The 18167-nt window shown below is 43.8% G+C and overlaps 1 protein-coding gene across 2 annotated transcripts in view; it reads right to left on the bottom strand.

The window, feature by feature from the left end:
* The window catches only part of rnf126 (ring finger protein 126), a 95259-nt gene that overhangs the window by 29149 nt on the left and 47943 nt on the right, over window positions 1-18167 (bottom strand). Inside the window, exons 4-7 of one of the 2 annotated variants that reach the window (XM_072482093.1) lie at window positions 12934-13184; window positions 12443-12511; window positions 7162-7243; window positions 3029-3122 (exon numbers count right to left, since the gene is read on the bottom strand). In XM_072482093.1, coding sequence (XP_072338194.1) covers window positions 3029-3122; window positions 7162-7243; window positions 12443-12511; window positions 12934-13184 — 496 coding nt within the window. The remainder of the gene's footprint in view (window positions 1-3028; window positions 3123-7161; window positions 7244-12442; window positions 12512-12933; window positions 13185-18167) is intronic. The other variant, XM_072482094.1, reaches the window with a different exon arrangement.

Raw genomic sequence — 18167 nt, 5'->3', positions numbered from 1 at the left:
CTGCTTGATTAGGGATAGTCAGCACGGATTTGCGAGGGGTAGGTCTTGCCTAACAAATCTTATTGAATTCTTTGAGGAGGTGACCAAGCATGTGGATGAAGGTAAAGCAGTGGATGTAATGTACATGGATTTTAGTAAGGCATTTGATAAAGTTCCCCATGGTAGGCTTATGCAGAAAGTAAGGAGGCATGGGATAGTGGGAAATTTGGCCAGTTGGATAACAAACTGGCTAACCGATAGAAGTCAGAGTGGTGGTGGATGGCAAATATTCAGCCTGGATCCCAGTTACCAGTGGCGTACCGCAGGGATCAGTTCTGGGTCCTCTGCTGTTTGTGATTTACATTAATGACTTGGATGAGGGAGTTGAAGGGTGGGTCAGTAAATTTGCAGACGATACAAAGATTGGTGGAGTTGTGGATAGTAAGGAGGGCTGTTGTCGGCTGCAAAGAGACATAGATAGGATGCAGAGCTGGGCTGAGAAGTGGCAGATGGAGTTTAACCCTGAAAAGTGTGAGGTTGTCCATTTTGGAAGGACAAATATGAATGCGGAATACAGGGTTAACGGTAGAGTTCTTGGCAATGTGGAGGAGCAGAGAGATCTTGGGGTCTATGCTCATACATCTTTGAAAGTTGCCACTTAAGTGGATAGAGCTGTGAAGAAGGCCTATGGTGTGCTCGCGTTCATTAACAGAGGGATTGAATTTAAGAGCCGTGAGGTGATGATGCAGCTGTACAAAACTTTGGTAAGGCCACATTTGGAGTACTGTGTACAGTTCTGGTCGCCTCATTTTAGGAAGGATGTGGAAGCTCTGGAAAAGGTGCAAAGAAGATTTACCAGGATGTTGCCTGGAATGGAGAGTAGGCCTTACGAGGAAAGGTTGAGGGTGCTAGGCCTTTTCTCATTAGAGCGGAGAAAGATGAGGGGCGACTTGATAGAGGTTTATAAGATGATCAGGGGAATAGATAGAGTAGACAGTCAGAGACTTTTTCCCCGGGTGGAACACACCATTACAAGGGGACATAAATTTAAGGTGAAAGGTGGAAGATATAGGAGGGATATCAGAGGTAGGTTCTTTACCCAGAGAGTAGTGGGGGCATGGAATGCACTGCCTGTGGAAGTAGTTGAGTCGGAAACATTAGGGACCTTCAAGCAGCTATTGGATAGGTACATGGATTACGGTAAAATGATATAGTGTAGATTTATTTGTTCTTAAGGGCAGCACGGTAGCATTGTGGATAGCACAATTGCTTCACAGCTCCATGGTCCCAGGTTCGATTCCGGCTTGGGTCATTGTCTGTGCGGAGTCTGCACGTCCTCCCCGTGTCTGCGTGGGTTTCCTCCGGGTGCTCCGGTTTCCTCCCACAGTCCAAAGATGTGCGGGTTAGGTGAATTGGCCAATGATAAATTGCCCTTAATGTCCAAATTGCCCTTGGTGTTGGGTGGAGGTGTTGAGTTTGGGTAGGGTGCTCTTTCCAAGAGCCGGTGCAGACTCAAAGGGCCGAATGGCCTCCTTCTGCACTGTAAATTCAATGATAATCTATGATTAATCTAGGACAAAGGTTCGGCACAACATCGTGGGCCGAAGGGCCTGTTCTGTGCTGTATTTTCTATGTTCTATGTTCTATGCTATTGTGCCTGCCTCTACCACCTCCGCTGGCAAAGCGTTCCAGGCACCCACCACCCTCTGCGTAAAAAACTTTCCACGCACATCTCCCTTAAACTTTAATCATTGGCCATGATAAATTTCCCTTAGTGACCAAAAAGGTTAGGAGGGGTTATTGAGTTACGGGGATAGGGTGGAAGTGGGGGCTTAAGTGGGTCGGTGCAGACTCGATGGGCTGAATGGCCTCCTTCTGCATTGTATGTTCTATGTTCTCTAAGGAAAACAGTCCTAACTTCTCCCATCTGTTTTCATAACTGAACTTCCTCATCTCTACCATTTGAGAATTTTTTTGCACTCTTTCCAATGCCTTCACATCCTTCCTAAAGTCTGCCGCCCACAGCTGAATGCAGTACTCCAGTTAAGGCTGAACTAGCAAATTTTATTTTAAATTCATTCATGGGATGTGGTCATCACTGGCATTAATTGCCCAGCCCCAATTGCCCTGGCTTGCTAGGCCATTTCAGAGGACATTTTTAAAAAGTGGACCACACTGCTTAGGCCAGACCCGGTAAGGATGTCAGATTTCCTTCCCTAAAGAACATTAGTGAACCAGATGGATTTTACAACAATCAAGAATGTTTTTTGGTCATCATTAGGCTTTTAATTCCAGATTTGTATTGAATCCAAATTCCACCATTTGACATAATGGGATTCAAACCCGGGTCTCCCCACAACATTGTCCTGGGTCTCTGGATTACTAGTCCACTGACAATGCCACTAGCCATCACCTCCCGCTTATACCAATTCAGCATTTTATCCTGTTGTTGTACTCTATGCCCCTATTAATAAAGCCCAGGATACTGTATGGCTTATTAACTGCTCTCTCAACCCGTCTTACCCACCTGCAATGATTTATGCACATATCCACCCAGGTCCCTTTGCTCCTCAACCCAATTTAAAGTTGCAACTTTTTTGTCTCTCCACATTCCTCCTGCCAAAATGAATCAAATAAGTCATATACATCTCAAACTAATCTTAGGGCTCTGAAGAGTGTCACAAGGACTCAGAACATTAACTGTTTCGCTCACCGCAGATGCTGCCAGACCTGCTGAGTTTTTCCAGCATTTTCTGTTTGTATTTCAATTTTATGGGTAGTTCAGTTATTTTATCTAAATATGATATTCACTTAACCACCAGAGAACCTGATGTGAATAAAAGGTTTTTGCATGAAGCCAGAAAGATCAAAATCAGTCCATAATAACATGACCAAGTTCTGTTATTTGATCGTACAGAATGACAAAAGTTCCATAAAGTTAGTTTTAGCAGCTGATGTATTTATTAGTATATTCCTGACAAAGTTAAGACAGGGTGAGGAGGACGAAAAAGCAACGAGGCATTTGGTTACTGGTCCGAAGTACACCCACCTACATGTTCATCTGTTATTTCTACCGTGGGAAGAGTCTTGATTTTATCTTTATCTGCAGGAGGCGGGCCAGTATTTTCAAACTGGTTCAGAAGCTGAAGGAAGGAAATAATTAATTAGACAGTGATTACAAAGAACATAACCAAACTGACTGCGTACCATGGCTGGGTGTATACAATCTACAGGATGTACAGCAGAAACTGGCTAATGGTTTTTCAGAGCACCTCCCAAACCTGCGACCTTCACCAGAGACGGCCCAGAGCAGCAGCTCCAAATTCCCAAGTCACACACCTAAACTTCAATATTCCTTTATCATTAATGTGTCAAAATCCTGGAGCTTTCTATCTAATACCTGGAAATCCAGATGATCTCATCTCACCTGACCTTCCGACTCAAGCCAAGCGAGATCTTTTTGATGCAGCATGCGCCTGGGACCTCAGGTGAAGGTAGCTCATTCGAAGGTAGGTAAGCCATTCCCCCTTTAGACTAAGTTTAAAGGTCCAACTAAGTTTAAAGGCCTTTGGCAAGCCAGGGGGATGGTATGTTTAGAAGGCAAGTGGGTAAGAATTATTTTGGGGAAGAGGTTGGAAATTGGGCATCAGGACGGGTGCCGGGGTCAGGCCTGGCACTGGGGAGAGTTGGTGGTCTGAGGTGGGATAGGTCCATGCAGGAGGCGGGGATCAGTATAATAATTACCCAGCAGGTAAAAGGGATTTTAATTCTTCAAACCTTTTCTGGGTAACTATTGCTGTAGCATTTGGGACAATCCAAAGTTTGAGGCTGCAAAAGAGTACGCTGGAACTATACTCTCCTCCCCCACCACCACTGGCTTGAACCTTCCTCCCTCCCCTGGCTCAATTGCCACTCCTTCAGGAGTTGTGGCCCATAATGATCTGTTCAGGCTGATCACTCAAAACGACTAGCTTAAGAACAGGATTTAAAAAAAAATTTTTTAATTTAAAACAGTAAGCGCAAAACCTGTCAGATTATTGGCAGTAAAACTACAAATACAAGTTAACAATCTACTTGACCCGCTAACAGATGAACAAAAATTTCTTAAAAACTGAAGAAATATGTAGAATGGTTATTGATGCATATTTTGTTCCTGTAAAAAAATAAAAAAATAATAATAGCACAGATTTGTATGGTGGTACGTCAGCAGCCCCAAATTTAAAACCGCAATCTTGGCATTGTTACTGAGACGTCTAGTCAGTACAATCTTTAAACGGATTTTTGTAGCAGATGGTTGAAGTGAGATCTGCTTCCCTCATAAGGCATGGCTTAGCCCAGAAAATAAGGAACATTTTAGAAGCCATCGAAGTATGACTGAAAAATAAGAGATGGAGAAATTGGCGTACAAGTGAAAAATAGCAAGAAATCTAAAAAATCAAAAGTAAATGCTTCTATAAATATATATTATTTAAATAGCACAGGTAAAGTAAACATTGGTCCCTTAGAGGATGAAACTGGGAGATTAGTGATGGGAAACGGTAGTGGGCAGCACGGTAGCATTGTGGTTAGCACAATTGCTTCACAGCTCCAGGGTCCCAGGCTCGATTCCCGGTTTGGGTCACTGTCTGTGCGGAGTCTGCACGTTCTCCCCGTGTGTGCGTGGGTTTCCTCCGGGTGCTCTGGTTTCCTCCCACAGTCCAAAGATGTGCAGGTTAGGTGGATTGGCCATGCTAAATTGCCCTTAGTGTCCAAAATTGCCTTAGTGTTGGGTGGGGTTACTGGGTTTTGGGGATAGGGTGGAGATGTGGGCTTGGGTAGGGTGCTCTAAGAGCCGGTGCAGACTCGATGGGCCGAATGGCCTCCTTCTGCACTGTAAATTCTATGAAACAAGTGGCAGAGACTTTGAATAAGTATTTTGCATTTGTCTTCACAGTAGAAGACAATGGAGGCATCCCATGAATAGTAAGAACTCAAGGATTAAAAGAAGAATGACCAAGATCACTAGAGGAAAAAGTATGAAGAAAACTAATGGGACTAAAACCTGATAAGTCCCTTCGTCTAATGGTCTGCATTTTACGGACTGAAAAGAAATGCTGCATTGGTTGTAATCTTCCAAAATGTTCCGATTCTGGAAACCTCTCAGTGGATTGGAAAGCCACAAATATAATACCACTATTCATAAAAGGAGGAAGACAGAATGTAGAAATCTATAGTTTAGCTTAACATTTTCCCAATGACAGAAATTAATCCATGATAAAGGATGTAATAGCAGGGCATTGAGAAATGCATAATATAATCAAACAGAGTCAGCATGGCTTCACCAAGGGGAAATCATGCCTGACAATTTATTAGAATTCTTTGAGGTGGTAATGAGCAGGACAGATGAAGGGGAACCAGTAGATATAATATACTTGGATTTGCAAAAAAGAGTTTAATAAGGTACCACATGGAAGGATAGAGAACTGATAGAAGACAAGAATTTGGATAAGAGGGTCATTTTCAGGGTGGCAACCTGTAACTAGTGGATTGCCACAAGAATCTGTGCTGGGGCCACAATTATTTACAATATATATTAATGACTTGGTTAGGGAAGTGAATGCACTATTACCAAGTTTGCTGATAATACAAAAACAGGTGGGAAGACAAGTGGTGAGGATGACAGTCTTCAGAGGGATACAGACAGGTTGGGAGCGGCACGCAGATGGAATATAATGTAGGAAAATGTGAAGTTATGAATTTGTTAGGAAGAATAAAGGAGCCGGGGGCAGCATGGTGGCGCAGTCGTTAGCACTGCCACCTCATGACGCCACGGACCCGGGTTCGATCCCGGCCCCGGGTCACTGTCTGTGTGGAATTTGCATATTCTCCCCGTGTCTGCGTGGGTTTCATTCCCACAACCCAAAGATGTGCAGGCTAGGTGGATTGGCCATGCAAAATGCCCCTTAATTAGAAAAAAAAAAAATGAATTGGATACTCTAAAAAAAATTTTTTTTAAAGAATAAAGGAGTCAAATATTATTTAAATGGTGAAAGACTGCAGAAAACATCAGCAGAGGGGTTTGGGAGTGCTCGTGCATAAATTACAACAAACTAGCATGCAAGTTCAGCGGATAACGGGAAGGCAAATGGAATGTTGGCATTTATTGGAAGGGGGAAATGCAGTATAAAAGCAAATCTTGCTACAATCATAACAGAGCTGTGTACAGTTTTGGTCTTCTTATTTGGTAAATATATTTGCACTGGCAGCAATTCAAAGAAGGTTCACTAGGCTAATTCCTGGGATGAAGGGATGGTCTCAGGAGGAAAGGTTGAGCAAGTTGGGAGCTATGTTCAGAAGAATTAGAGGTGATATTGAAACATTTAAGATTGAGGGCTTCAACATGGTTGGTGCTCAAAGGATGCTTCCTCTCCTGGGGAAATTTAGAACTAGGGGGAACAATTTAAAATAAGGGGCTTCCCATTTAAGACAGAGATTAGGAGGAATTTCTTTTTGGAGTCATTAATCTTATGCCCAGCCTGCAGTGGAGGCTGGGTCACTGAATATATTCGAGGTTCAGTTCGACATAATTTTAGCAAAAAAAGAGTTAAGGGTTATGGGGGACAGGCAGGAGAGTTAAGACCACAACCAGAGTGAGCTACTGGAGATCAGTGGACATCTGAGGAGCTGTACCCCAATAAGCAGCCAACGCCTCCCATGAGGAAATGTAAAGTGAAATTGCATGAGACAATTGGGATGTCTGGGTGGGGGTGACAGAAGAGAAAGAAATCCAAAAGGAGAACAAAAAAACATTTTACAGACATGATTTTCTGCTGGGACAAAATCGCAACTGAGTCAATACACTGTAACCTCTCCTGTGTGAAATACTGGGGAACAAATAATTTCCAGATTTCAGAATTTTCTGGCTTTCAGAATGTCATGAGAATGCCTAATCCACAAGTGTGTGAAACGGGAAACACCACAGACACAAACATTTAATTGAAGTGTAAAACAATGATAAAACATGGTAAAGTAGTAATGAAAATGGTTTTACTTATCGAAGTGGAGAGGTTACATTGTATAATGAAACATCCATTCAGAAAATTAATAGTATAATAGTACATGTGTGTCAGAATCTAGGATCAAATAACATTTCTTGTATCCATCTTCGTAATATAATTTCAACATGAACAGTATTGCACTAACCAGATTAACTACCTGTGTAATGATTGTGTCCAAGCCATTGGCTCCCCACGCATAGTCCATTGGATTTGAATGCAAAACACCCCTATAATCCATAGAAAATTTACATTACAAGTTGATATGCAAAAATAAATGAAATTTTATTTATACTGAATATAGTCTTTTTTAGTTTTAAAGTTGAAATAAAAAGCAACTTTCTTCACAATCCCTCACCTATTACATAGAATGCCTACAGAATCCCTTGATACTGAACTGCCAAGTGACCATTTCCGTACATGAGCCTGACCAGACAACATTGCTGTTTAACAAATATATTAGATCATAAGAATGCTGTTGCACAAACGTCACACCTCCAGAATATGAGCAATTCTCACCCTAACCTTTTCGGATCCACCAGCTCACATAGTGATTGGATCGGAGAATTTGAGTTTGCACAGTTCAATATTATGGCTCCCCAAATTTACCTACCAAAGCAAGAGGATACTCTACAATTAAGAAAAACCGTGTATATTTATGATCAATTCATCTCAAAAGACCAACCTATTTGAATCAAAGCAACAGTAGCACTGAACCACACCTCAGGAAGGTCAACATAGCAGATATTAATTGATGTTTTGGACGGGGAGTGGTCAGGTCTACAGCATAAAACAGGTCGACATGGAGCTGAAGGCAGAAGCAGAAAACCAATACTATGAAGCTGCACTATACTCTCAGCTGGCCGGGTCTTAAAAATATAGCTGCTAGACTAGGGCTGCAGCAAGTGAAGGAACCAACAAGAGGGTAAAACATACTGGACCACATCATCACCAACCTGCCTGCCGCAGATGCATCTGTCCATTACAGTATCAGTAGGAGTGACCACCCCACAGTGAAGTCCTGTTCCATAGGGTTGCGTGGCACCATCGTGCTAAATGAGATAGATGTCAAACTGATCTTGCAACTCCAGACTGGGCATCCATGTGGCTCTGTGGGCCCTCAGCAGAATTCTACTCAACCACAATATTTAACGTTATGGTCCAGCATATCCCCCCACTCGACCATTACCAAGCCAGGGGATAGCCCTGGCTTAATGAAGAATGCAGGCGGGCATGTCAGGAGCAGCACCATGCATACTGAAAAATTAGGTGTCAACCTGGTGAAGCTACAACAGGAATACGTACATGCCAAACTGCAAAAGCAGCAAGTAATAGAGCTAAAGCGATTCCACAATCAATGGATCCGATCCCAGCACTGCAGTCCTGCTACATCCAGCTATGAATGGCGGTAGCCAATTCAACTCACTGGAGGAAGCTCCACAAATATCCCCATCCTGAATGGTGGAGGAGCCCAGCATACTGTACAAAAGCATTTTCAACAATCTTCAGCCAGCAGTGCCGAATGGATGGTCCATCTTTGCCCCTTCCAGAGGTCCCCAGTATCACAGATGTCAGTCTTAAACCAATTCAATTCAGCCCATGTAATATTAAGAGAAGGCTGAAGGTACTCAATACGACAAAGGATTTAGGTCCTGACAATATTCCACAACAGTACTGAAAAGTTGTGCCCCAGAACGTGCCACACCCCTAGAAAAACTGTTCCAGTCCAGCTACAACACTGGCATCTACCATTGCCCCATGACATTCAATGGCATGCCACCGCTGAATCTCCCTTTTTTTTTGGGGGGGGGGGGGGGGGAGAAAGAGGAGGAGAAGAAGAAGAAGAAAGAAGGGGAAGAGAAGGAGATTACCATTGACCAGAAACTGAACTGGACTAGCCATACAAATACTGTGGCTACCAGAGCAGGTCAAAGGCTGGAAATCCTGTGCAAAGTAACTCACCTCCTGACCCTCCGAAGCCTGTCCACCAAGTCAGGATTGTGATGGAATACTTGCCTGGATGATTACAGCCCCAACACTTGAGAAGCTCCACACCATCTAGAACAAAGTAGCCCGCTTGAATGCGACCCCTTCCGCAAACATTCAGTCCTTACACCACCGATGCACGTAGCAGCAGTGTGTACTATCTGCAAGGATGCACCGCAGGGACTCACCAATCCCCCTTCGGCAGCACCTTCCAAACCCACGACCACAACCATCTAGAAGGACAAGAGGAGCAGGCACATGGGAACCCCACCACCTTGAGCTTCCCCTCCAAGTCACTCACCATCCTGACTTGAGATATATTACCGTTCCTTTACTGTCGCTGGGTCAAAATCCAGGAATTTCTTCCCTAACAGCACTGTGGGTGCACCTACACCTCAAGAGACTGCAGCGGTTCAAGGTGGCTGTAATGAGGTCAAGAGCTGAGTGACCCTGGCAGAACCCAAAGGGAGCATCTGTGAGCAGGTTATTGCTGAGTAAGTGCCGCTTGATCGCACCTTTGATGACTCCTTCCTTGCTGATGGAGAGTAGACGGAGAGCGCGGTAATTGGCTGGGCTTGTCCTGTTTCTTGTGTACAGGACATGCCAATTTTCCAATTTGCCGAATGGAATTGCTGGCATTGTAGCTGTACGAGAACAGCTTGGCTGGGGGTGCGGCAAGTTCTGGAACAGAAGTCTTCAGTACTATTGCCAGAATTTTGTCAGGGTCCATAGCCTTTGGAGTATCCAGTGCCTTCAGCCGTTTCTTGATATCACGCGGAGTGGAGTGAATTGTACTGGCTGAAGACTAACATCTGTGATGCTGGGGACCTCTGGAGAAGATAGAGATGGATCATCCACTCGGCAGTTCTGGCTGAAGGTTGGTGCTGATGCTTCAGCCTCATCTTTTCACAATGTGCTGGGCTCTTCAATCATTGAGGCTGGGCATCTTTATGGAGTCTCCTCCTCCAGCGAATTGTTTCAATTGTCCACCATGATTCACGGCTGGATAGGGCAGGACTGCAGAGCTTAGATCTGATACGTTTACATTTGTTGTGAATCGTTTAGCTTCTTTGGCACACAAGTAGTTCTGTGTTGTAGCTGCACCTTGTTGACACCTCATTTTTCGGTACACCTGGTGTTACTCCTAACATGCTCTCCTGCACTCTTCATTGCACCATGGTTCATCCCCTGGCTTGGTGGTAATGGTAGAGTGGGGGATATGCCGGGCCATAAGGTTTCAGATTGTGGTCGTGTACAATTCTGCTGCTGCTGTTGGCCCACAGCGCCTCAAGGAAACCCAGTCTTGAGTTGCTAGAACAGTTTGAAGTTTATCCCATTAAGCACGGTGGTAGTGCCACACAACACGATGGAGGGTATCCTCAATGTGAAGACGGGACTTTAGTCTCCACAGAGGTTGCGCAGTGGTCACTTCGCTCAATATAGTCATGGACAGATGCATCTGCAGCAGGCAGGTTGGTGAGGATGAGGCCAAGTATGTTTTCCCCTCATGTTGGTTCCCTCACCACCTGCTGCAGTCCCAATCCAGGAGCTATGCCCTTTAGGACCCAGCCAGCTCGGTCTGTGGTGGTACTACTGAGCCACTCTTGATGATGAACACTTAAGTCCCCCACCCAGAGCAAATTCCTTGCCTGGGTCTCCTCCAAGCGGTGTTCAACATGGACGATTACCGATTCATCAGCTGGTGGTGGCTGATACGTGGTAATCAGCAAGTTACCTTGCCCATGTTTAACCTGAAGCCATGATACTTCATGGGGTCCAGAGTCAATGTTGAGGATTCCCAGGGCAACTCCCTCCCGACTGTATATCACTGTGCCACCACCTCTGCTGGGTCTGTCTTGCCGGTGAGACAGAACATACCCAGAAATGGTGATAGTGTGTCTGGGACATTGTCTGTAAGGTATGATTCTGTGAGTATGACTTATGTCAGGCTGTTGCTTGACTAGTCTGTGAGACAGCTCTCCCAACTTTAGCACAAGCCCCTAGATGTTAATAAGGAGGACTCTGTAGGGTCGACTGGGCTGGGTTTTCCGTTGTCGTTGGTGGTCCAGTTTCTATACTTTTTCATTTTTCTGTCGTGGTTGAATTCAACTGCATGGCGTGCTGGGCCATTTCAGAGGAAACTTGAAGAGTTTCTGTGGGTTTGGAGTCATGTGTGGGCCAGATGAGGGTTGGCAGATTTCCTTCTCTAAAAGGACATTCGCGAACCAGATAGGTTTTACGACAATCAACAATTTCATTAGACTTTTGATTCCAGATATTTTAATTGAGTATAAATTCCACCATCTGCCGTGGTGGGATTTGAACCCAGGTCCCCAGATCATTACCCTGGGTCTCTGAATTACTAGTCTAGCAACAATACCACTATGCAACCGCCTTCCCTAGATGCGACTGAAGATACATTGACCAATATTTCTCGCATGATGATCACAACATACACTAAATTTCAAACATTCCAGCTTTGCAGAGGATCCTTCGTATTTCCTTGCATGTGGTGCTGCAGCAAGCATGGGAGCAAATCAAAAGCAGCACAATCAAGATTTGGTGCAATTCAATTCAGTGACGGTTCTAAATTTCTCCCGTCTTTATATAAAATGGTGACCAAACCAAAAATCCACACTTCTCCCTTCACGGCCCCAAAGTAGATTCAGGTTAATGGGACAATTTGAAATCAAGTCCAAACTCGATGAAGCAATAAACTAAAAGAAACGAAAGGCTATAAAACTGACAAAAATTGACGTCAGTTGAATTACACTGCATGATTGTGATCACTAAATTTCAGCTCAATTCTGTCTGCCCGGAGTAGACCTTTCAGACTCTGTAACCTCAAATAGCAACCATCAACTGGATGATCACTGCTATTTATTAGCCTAAAAGCTGCCTCATGTGCTACAATTCATTTTTATCATCTAAAAATAAACCATGTTATAAAATATTGCTTTTGCAAATAATTTCCTCATGCATGCAATGTTTGAGTTAGTGTCTAGTTGAAATTCTGGTTCTACCTGGGAACTTACATATCTAATTTCCTGTACAATCTATGTTCCAATAATGGCATACACCAGATATTATTTTTATGAAAAATCTTGGCCATTGTAATAATCATAGTTCAAGAAAAAAAAAAAAGCATGCAAATTTGACCTCTTATTTCAGATATCAATGTCTCAAAACAGTTGGTCTTAAATTTCAATATCTCCACATTCACTCTTCAACATAAACTTATTCAGCAACTTTGTAATGAAATGAAAATCGCTTATTGTCACAAGTAGGCTTCAAATGAAGTTACTGTGAAAAGCCCCTAGTCACCACATTCCGGTGCCTGTTCGGGGAGGCTGTTACGGGAATCGAACCATGCTGCTGGCCTGCCTTGGTCTGCTTTCAAAGCCAGCGATTTAGCCCTGTGCTAAACAGCCCCTACAACTTACCATGGGCCCAATCCCAAGTTTGGCACTGCCGTAGGTGCAATGATTCCATTAACCAATTGCTGAATAATTCTGTAATAAACAAAAGAAAAGTTTGAAAGCTCGAATATAATTTCAAGCTGCAGTCGGTGCAAGCAAACGAGTGAACTTTCCAGCCATCGACAATTTGACATATACAAAACATACATAAAAATGAGCTTTCATTTAAACCAGTATCACATCCTAAAATGCTAAAAGCACATGCTTTAAATTTATTTAATATACACATGCTGTTGTGAAGTCCTCATTCTAATTTATAATCACATTGCCCAGATTTCAGATATAGATGCCATTAATAATCTTCCTGGAAGTAGACAGAGCAGTAAAATAGACACCATAGAGCGGGTTTAACAAAAGCAAATTAACAGCTAAAGATAGGTACCAAAGTAAACATTTCTCACTAGAACCAAGTTTCTTCCCCGGTTGAATGCTGAAATTTCAGGAGGTGCACCTACCCTTCTAGAGTCGGAACTCCTTCATTTCGTGTTGTAGGGCGCCGTGATGGGAACCGAGGTGCTCTGGGTTGCCTGGAACTATATCGTGGTCGCGACTGGTGCTCCCTTTCTCTCCTATTTTCAGAGTCTCTGTTTTCTTCTGAACTCTGGTTGGCTCCAAAGGGGAAGGGATCAAAGGGGTCATCCAAAATGCCAAATGTAAACTGTCCATAGCTCCCTTGTGGTAAGGAAAGCAAGTGCTGGTCTAAACCCTGGAGTAAACAGATTTTTGAAGGACAATGAGGAATAAGCATTTCCTGGTTTTCAAATAAAAATTCTTTTTAAGTTTTCCGTTTGCCCCTCACGAACATAATTCTCAAAAATAGTTATAGAACTGATTCCTTGGCCTCTGTAGAGGTTTATGTTTTCCCTTTGCTTTTCATGCAGGGCAAGCGCCTGGTTTCTGCTTCCCTATTTTTAAAAATTTTTTACCAGAGGATTCATAATAGTTTTCATTCACTCAACTTCCAAATGAAATTCAGACTGGCTGTCTATGGGGCAAGCATGGGTGGTTGATGTAGGAATAGGTCAGAATGTAGGACAATTGGTTCTAGGTGCCACAAATTGCAAAGTCAAGGCATCAACAAGCACTCAGGAAAACAAAAGAGGGAGAAATGCCTCGTTTATGAAAATCACTCATCATGCAGATCATAGAATTTATCATAGAATTTACAGTGCAGAAGGAGGCCATTCGGCCCATCGAGTCTGCACCGGCTCTTGGAAAGAGCACCCGACCCAAGGTCAACACCTCCACCCTATCCCCATAACCCAGTAACCCCACCCAACACTAAGGGCAATTTTGGACACGAAGGACAATTTATCATGGCCAATCCACCTAATCTGCACATCTTTGGACTGTGGGAGGAAACCGGAGCACCCGGAGGAAACCCACGCATACACGGGGAGGATGTGCAGACTCCGCACAGACAGTGACCCAAGCCGGAAGCGAACCTGGGACCCTGGAGCTGTGAAGCAATTGTGCTATCCAGAATGCTACCGTGCTGCCCACATCATGGATGTTGTGCAGTTTAAAAGGGATCAAAGAACTTGCTGTTTCCTAAAAATCTGAACTTCACAGGTGAAATTCAAGTTCTCCAGATGCAATAGCACATCTGACAATTTTTGGATAAAATGTTATGCGAACCATACACTGCAAAAAAACATTATTTTAAAAAGAGTACCATCTTGATTCAGTGCCTTCTGATATTGTTAGCTCCTCAGTTAATTTACTGGTGAGTAAACTGACCAACCAAGTAGTTTTAGCCTACACATATTAGTACACTGTGGATGTATTTTTCATCTTTCAACTATCAGAAAGTTGAAAAGTTGGGAACTCCATGTGTCATTGAATCATAGAATCCCCCCTGCAGGAGGCTATTTGGCCCATCGAGTCTGAACCGACCAGCCAAAAGAGCACCCTACCTAGGCCCACTCCCCCACCCTATCCCCATAACCCCACCTAACCTTTGGACACTATGGGGTAATTTAGCATGGCCAATCCACCTAAGCTGCACATCTTTGGTCTGTGGGAGATTATGGGGATAGGGAAAGGAAATAGGCCTAGGTAGGTTGGTCTTTCAGAGGGTCATTGCAAACTCTGAGCCAAATGGCCTTCTTCTGCACTGCATGGATTCTATGATGCCAAGTGCTGGAAAATGAAATTAGAATACTTTAGGTGGGTGTTTTTGACCGGCGCAGATGCGATGGGCCAAAGGGTCTTTTCTGTGCTGCTCACCTCAATGACTTTATAGGAAGGAAGCATGGGACTATGCTTTGACCATCTATCTATTTATTTTTTTTAAGCTGATAATATTGCAGAAAATCAATGTTTTCCTTGTATTTACCAGCAGCCTAAAACTTTCTTCTGGGTTAAACTTGGCTAAATTTAGTATGAATCTTCAGCTCTGCCCATACCTGGGGATAAATAGCAATGCTGATTGGAAACAAATCTTTACCAATCTCAATGGCATTTGAGAGGTGTACAGTGCAAATAAAAAGAGAATGAAGTGCTTCCGATTAGGTACTTTGCAGCCTTCTAGACTCAACATTAAATTCAATAACTTCAGACCATGAACTCGGTCTTCTATTTTGAACGCCCTCACCTGACCCGCACAAATGCCAGTCTATATCTTGTTTACGTCTTTACTTTCAGAAAGTACTGACTTTATTCTGCTGTTAATACCTACTCTGGACTGTAGCCATGTAAAATGGCTGCGTTCCGATTAATCTGGCCAAAACCCAGTTTAAAATGGCTAAACCGAAAGACTGCTGGGAAAAGCAGCCAAGAAGACACAAGCAGGCAGCTGCAGGCAGGTTTGCAGCTTCAGCTCTGGGAACGTAGCCCAGATCGATACTCAGGGCTATCAACAGCCCATCAACCCAGGTATCCGCAGTTTCATTCAGGACTGTTTACACCTAATCTACTCAAGACATCCACAGTTAAATCGGCTATCCCCGGGAACAATTGCAACATATTAGCAATTGAATACAGGGCCAGACCTGTCGGCGCCTGCAGTGGCCGAAACAAAGACAGGTGAGCGACCACCCCCTGATCGAGGAATCACCTCACCATTGGACACATCGACCCCAGAGACTGGGGACAGAATCCAATCACTTGGGACTCAGGGTCAAGGGCCGCCCCGGGAGGCGGGAAGCCCCTGGGCCCTATAAAAGTAAAGGTCCAAGTTCAGATCTCTCTCTCTCTCTCATCTTCACCTGCTCGAGACCTACACAAGACCAGCCACCGGCCACTGTAAGTGTGAATCCAACGATCGCTATCCGGTAGAGACACCTAGCCACCGACCTGTAGCAGCCTTTTGAATCCCGCGGGCCAGATTTGATTGGACAAGCCATTCGTTTCCCGGACCTGTTGGGCTCGTCCTAAGTTAAGTATTGGCCAGTAGTGATAGGTTTATTGTATAGAAAGTAGTATTAGGGTATTAATATTGCTTGTTGTATATAATAAATGACCGTTGTTTTAATCCTTACTAAGCGGTGTGCTGTGTTATTAATCATGACCTAAACTTGAACCACGTGGCGGTATCATAAAGATACCTGGCGACTCATGAGCAAAGGTGACCTATAACAGAGCAAATAGACTAAAGCTAGAAAGAGCAACAGGACCCGTCTTTAATACGGTCGTTATTACTATCACAAGTAGGCTTACATTAACACTGCAATAAAGTTACTGTGAACCGGGGTCCCTGGCACTCTGAAGCAACAGTGCTAACCACTGTGCTATCGTGCCACCCATTCCCTTTGCCTTGTGTTCCATATCTTTGACATTTTCTTTTATTAAGGGGCAATTTAGCGTGGCCAATCCACCTACCCTGCACATCTTTGGGTTGTGGGGCTGAAACCCACGAAGACACGGGTAGAATGTTCAAACCCACCACAGTGACCCAGGGCCAGGATCGAACCCGGGTCCTCAGCGTTGTTCCAACTGCTCCTCCCTCTTTTCAATAGCATAAAACGGGCAGCACGGTAGCATTGTGGATAGCACAATTGCTTCACAGCTCCAGGGTCCCAAGTTCGATTCCGGCTTGGGTCACTGTCTGTGTGGAGTCTGCACATTCTTCCTGTGTGTGCGTGGGTTTCCTCCGGGTGCTCCGGTTTCCTCCCACAGTCCAAAGATGTGCAGGTTAGGTGGATTGGCCATGATAAATTGCCCTTAGTGTCCAAGATTGCCCTTGGTGTTGGGTGGGGTTGCTGGGTTATGGGGATAGGGTGGAGGTGTTGACCTTGGGTAGGGTGCTCTTTCCAAGAGCCGGTGCAGACTCGATGGGCTGAATGGCCTCCTTCTGCACTGTAAATTCTATTCCTAACTCTTATTTACAACGAGTCATATTGGACTCAAAACGTTAAATCTGTTTCTCTCTACGGATGCTGCCAGACCCACTGATTTTTTTCCAGCACTTATTTTTATTTCAGCTCTCCAGCACCGGATGTATTTTGCTATTATTTTAGTGCGCAGTGCAAAATGTCTCTTCTTTGGCTTGTCCCCTTTTTCTATCTCATCCAAGAGGCAAAAATTAATGTACAAATCTCAATGAGTGTCAACAAGCTATTCAATAGAAAGAACCTTTATCAGTGAATGCACAGCTGTCCTTACCAGATGGTCACAGAGGTGTACTTTGAGCAGAAATCATTTCAGAGCAATAAAAAGACTGACGAAGTACACTTACCGCAACCATGATTCAAATTAACGGATTCAAAACAGATCAGGTATCAAACTTAGAACATTCTCTGCTTTGATGCGTCATACATCTACCACAATTTAGTGACGTTTGAACTTTGAAACAAAATTGAAATATATTCGGCCTCATATTATATATTCAAAATTAACAGCGATGAAATGACAACCCAGCTTGGGCTGGTTTTATCCTGTCCTGATTAGATGGATGCTGCTGACAAAATAACTGACTGAATCCACCACCTCTATTTATAACCTCCACGGCAGTATTGTATGCCACAGACACTCTACAACTAATCCCCTTGTGTGCAGTTCCCTCCACTGACAACAGTCTATCTACCTATAGCAGCACGGTAGCACAAGTGGATAATACTGTGGCTTCACAGCGCCAGGGTCCCTGGTTCGATTCCCCACTGGGTCACTGTCTGTGCGGAGTCTGCACGTTCTCCCCATGTCTGCGTGGGTTTCCTCCGGGTGCTCCGGTTTCCTCCCACTGTCCAAAGACGTGCAGATTAGGTGAATTGACCATGATAAATTGCCCTTAGTGACCAAAAAGATTAGGTGGGGTTATTGGGTTATGGGGATAGGGTAGAAGTGAGGGCTTAAGTGAGTCGGTGCAGACTCGATTCTGCACTGTATGTTCTATTAGTATGGCATAGAGATTTATATGCTTATTTTGGATAACCACTGGGTTAATAAACTAATAAAGTACATGTAACTCTCATGTTGCATGTTATTAGAAAGATAAAATGAGGAAGGAAGTAAACACATGTAAATATTTTGCTAATTTCTATAACAGTACAGAATCAAATCACCACAGGTGGAGATCTTGTGGGTTTTAAAAGCCTCCTTAACTCTTCTAAATCGATAGGAGCACAAGTAAGTTTTCTCAGGGCTAAATATATCTGCTATTTGCATGGTTTTGGACTACACAGATACTCATGTTTACAGGGATTGAAATGATTTTAAGGACTTGTTTAACTTTAATGTGAAGCATCCCAAC

Source organism: Scyliorhinus torazame, chromosome 18 (genome assembly GCF_047496885.1).
Source record: "Scyliorhinus torazame isolate Kashiwa2021f chromosome 18, sScyTor2.1, whole genome shotgun sequence".
NCBI lineage: Eukaryota > Metazoa > Chordata > Chondrichthyes > Carcharhiniformes > Scyliorhinidae > Scyliorhinus > Scyliorhinus torazame.
Note: the sequence above shows the minus strand (reverse complement) of the source record. Positions and strands in the feature narration are given on the sequence as shown.